The 1,355-nt window shown below is 43.0% G+C and overlaps 1 protein-coding gene across 5 annotated transcripts in view; it reads left to right on the plus strand.

The window, feature by feature from the left end:
• Nucleotides 1–1,355, plus strand: part of LOC106880188 (putative sodium-dependent multivitamin transporter) — a 124,026-nt gene that overhangs the window by 107,643 nt on the left and 15,028 nt on the right. For all 5 annotated transcript variants that reach the window (XM_052969470.1, XM_052969471.1, XM_052969468.1 and 2 more), the window contains one exon: nt 698–832. In XM_052969470.1, coding sequence (XP_052825430.1) covers nt 698–832 — 135 coding nt within the window. The remainder of the gene's footprint in view (nt 1–697; nt 833–1,355) is intronic.

Here is a 1,355-nt window from a genome sequence, read left to right on the forward strand (position 1 = left end):
GGTACTTGCTTACGAGTGACAACTAGCTGTACTTTTCTGTACTTGCTTACGAGTGACAACTAGCTGTACCTTTCTGTACTTGCTTACGAGTGACAACTAGCTGTACTTTTCTGTACTTGCTTACGAGTGACAACTAGCTGTACTTTTCTGTACTTGCTTACGAGTGACAACTAACTCTCTCTCTCTCTTACTCACTCTTCCTCTCTCTCTCTTACTCACTCTTCCTCTCTCTCTCGCTCTCTCTGTACTTGCCTACGAGTGACAACTAGCTGTACTTTTCTGTACTTGCTTACGAGTGACAACTAACTGTACTTTTCTCCTACATTCTACTACTTCTTTTCCTTTCTCTCTCTCTCTCTCTTGCTCTCTCTTCCTCTCTCTCTCTCTCTCTCTCTCTCTCTCTGTACTTGCTTACGAGTGACAACTAACTGTACTTTTCTTTTACATTCTACCACTTCTGTTCCTCTCTCTCTCTGTACTTGCTTACGAGTGACAACTAACTGTACTTTTCTCCTACATTCTACCACTTCTCTGTCTCTCTCCCCCTCCCTCTCTCTCCCTCTCTCCCCCTCTCTCTCTCTTCTCCCAATTCCTTCCAATCAACTTATGTATCCCGTTTCCTCTCCCCAACTCTCTATCACACTCCCTCAGATATCATACCCAATGCACTAATTATATATATTCTTATTACTTTCAGGTTTCAAGAAGGTAAAAACTACTCCATCACATCAACAATAATTGGTGGAACTGTGCTTTATGCATCAATTTATGCTGTCAACCAGTCTCAAGTGCAAAGATATTTTTCATGTGCTACACTGAAAAAAGCCAAATGGTATGTTAACTTCGTTTGAATTGCAGGGCTTTAAGATGTGCCATATTCTTTGAAAGTTTGCTTCGCAATCACACTGCATGGCACCTATGGTAAATCTCTTCTACTTCACCCTCAAATAGACCAATACTTTGTGAATGGAATTTACTGATTGAATCTGTGCAGGAACCCTTTAAATATTTATGTGCGCACACACACATGCATGTTTGTTGTTGGCACTCCATCAGTTGCGACGTCGAGGGTTCCAGTTGATCCGATCAACGGAACAGCCTGCTCGTGAAATTAATGTGCAAGTGGCTGAGCACTCCACAGACACGTGTACCCTTAACGTAGTTCTTGGGGATATTCAGTGTGACACAGTGTGACAAGGCTGACCCTTTGAATTACAGGTACAACAGAAGCAGGAAGAAAGAGTGAGAGAAAGTTGTGGTGAAAGAGTACAGCAGGGTTCGCCACCATCCCCTGCCAGAGCCTCATGGAGCTTTTAGGTGTTTTCGCTCAATAAACACTCACAACGCCCAGTCTG

The sequence above is a fragment of the Octopus bimaculoides genome, chromosome 7 (genome assembly GCF_001194135.2).
Source record: "Octopus bimaculoides isolate UCB-OBI-ISO-001 chromosome 7, ASM119413v2, whole genome shotgun sequence".
In the NCBI taxonomy this organism is placed as follows: domain Eukaryota; kingdom Metazoa; phylum Mollusca; class Cephalopoda; order Octopoda; family Octopodidae; genus Octopus; species Octopus bimaculoides.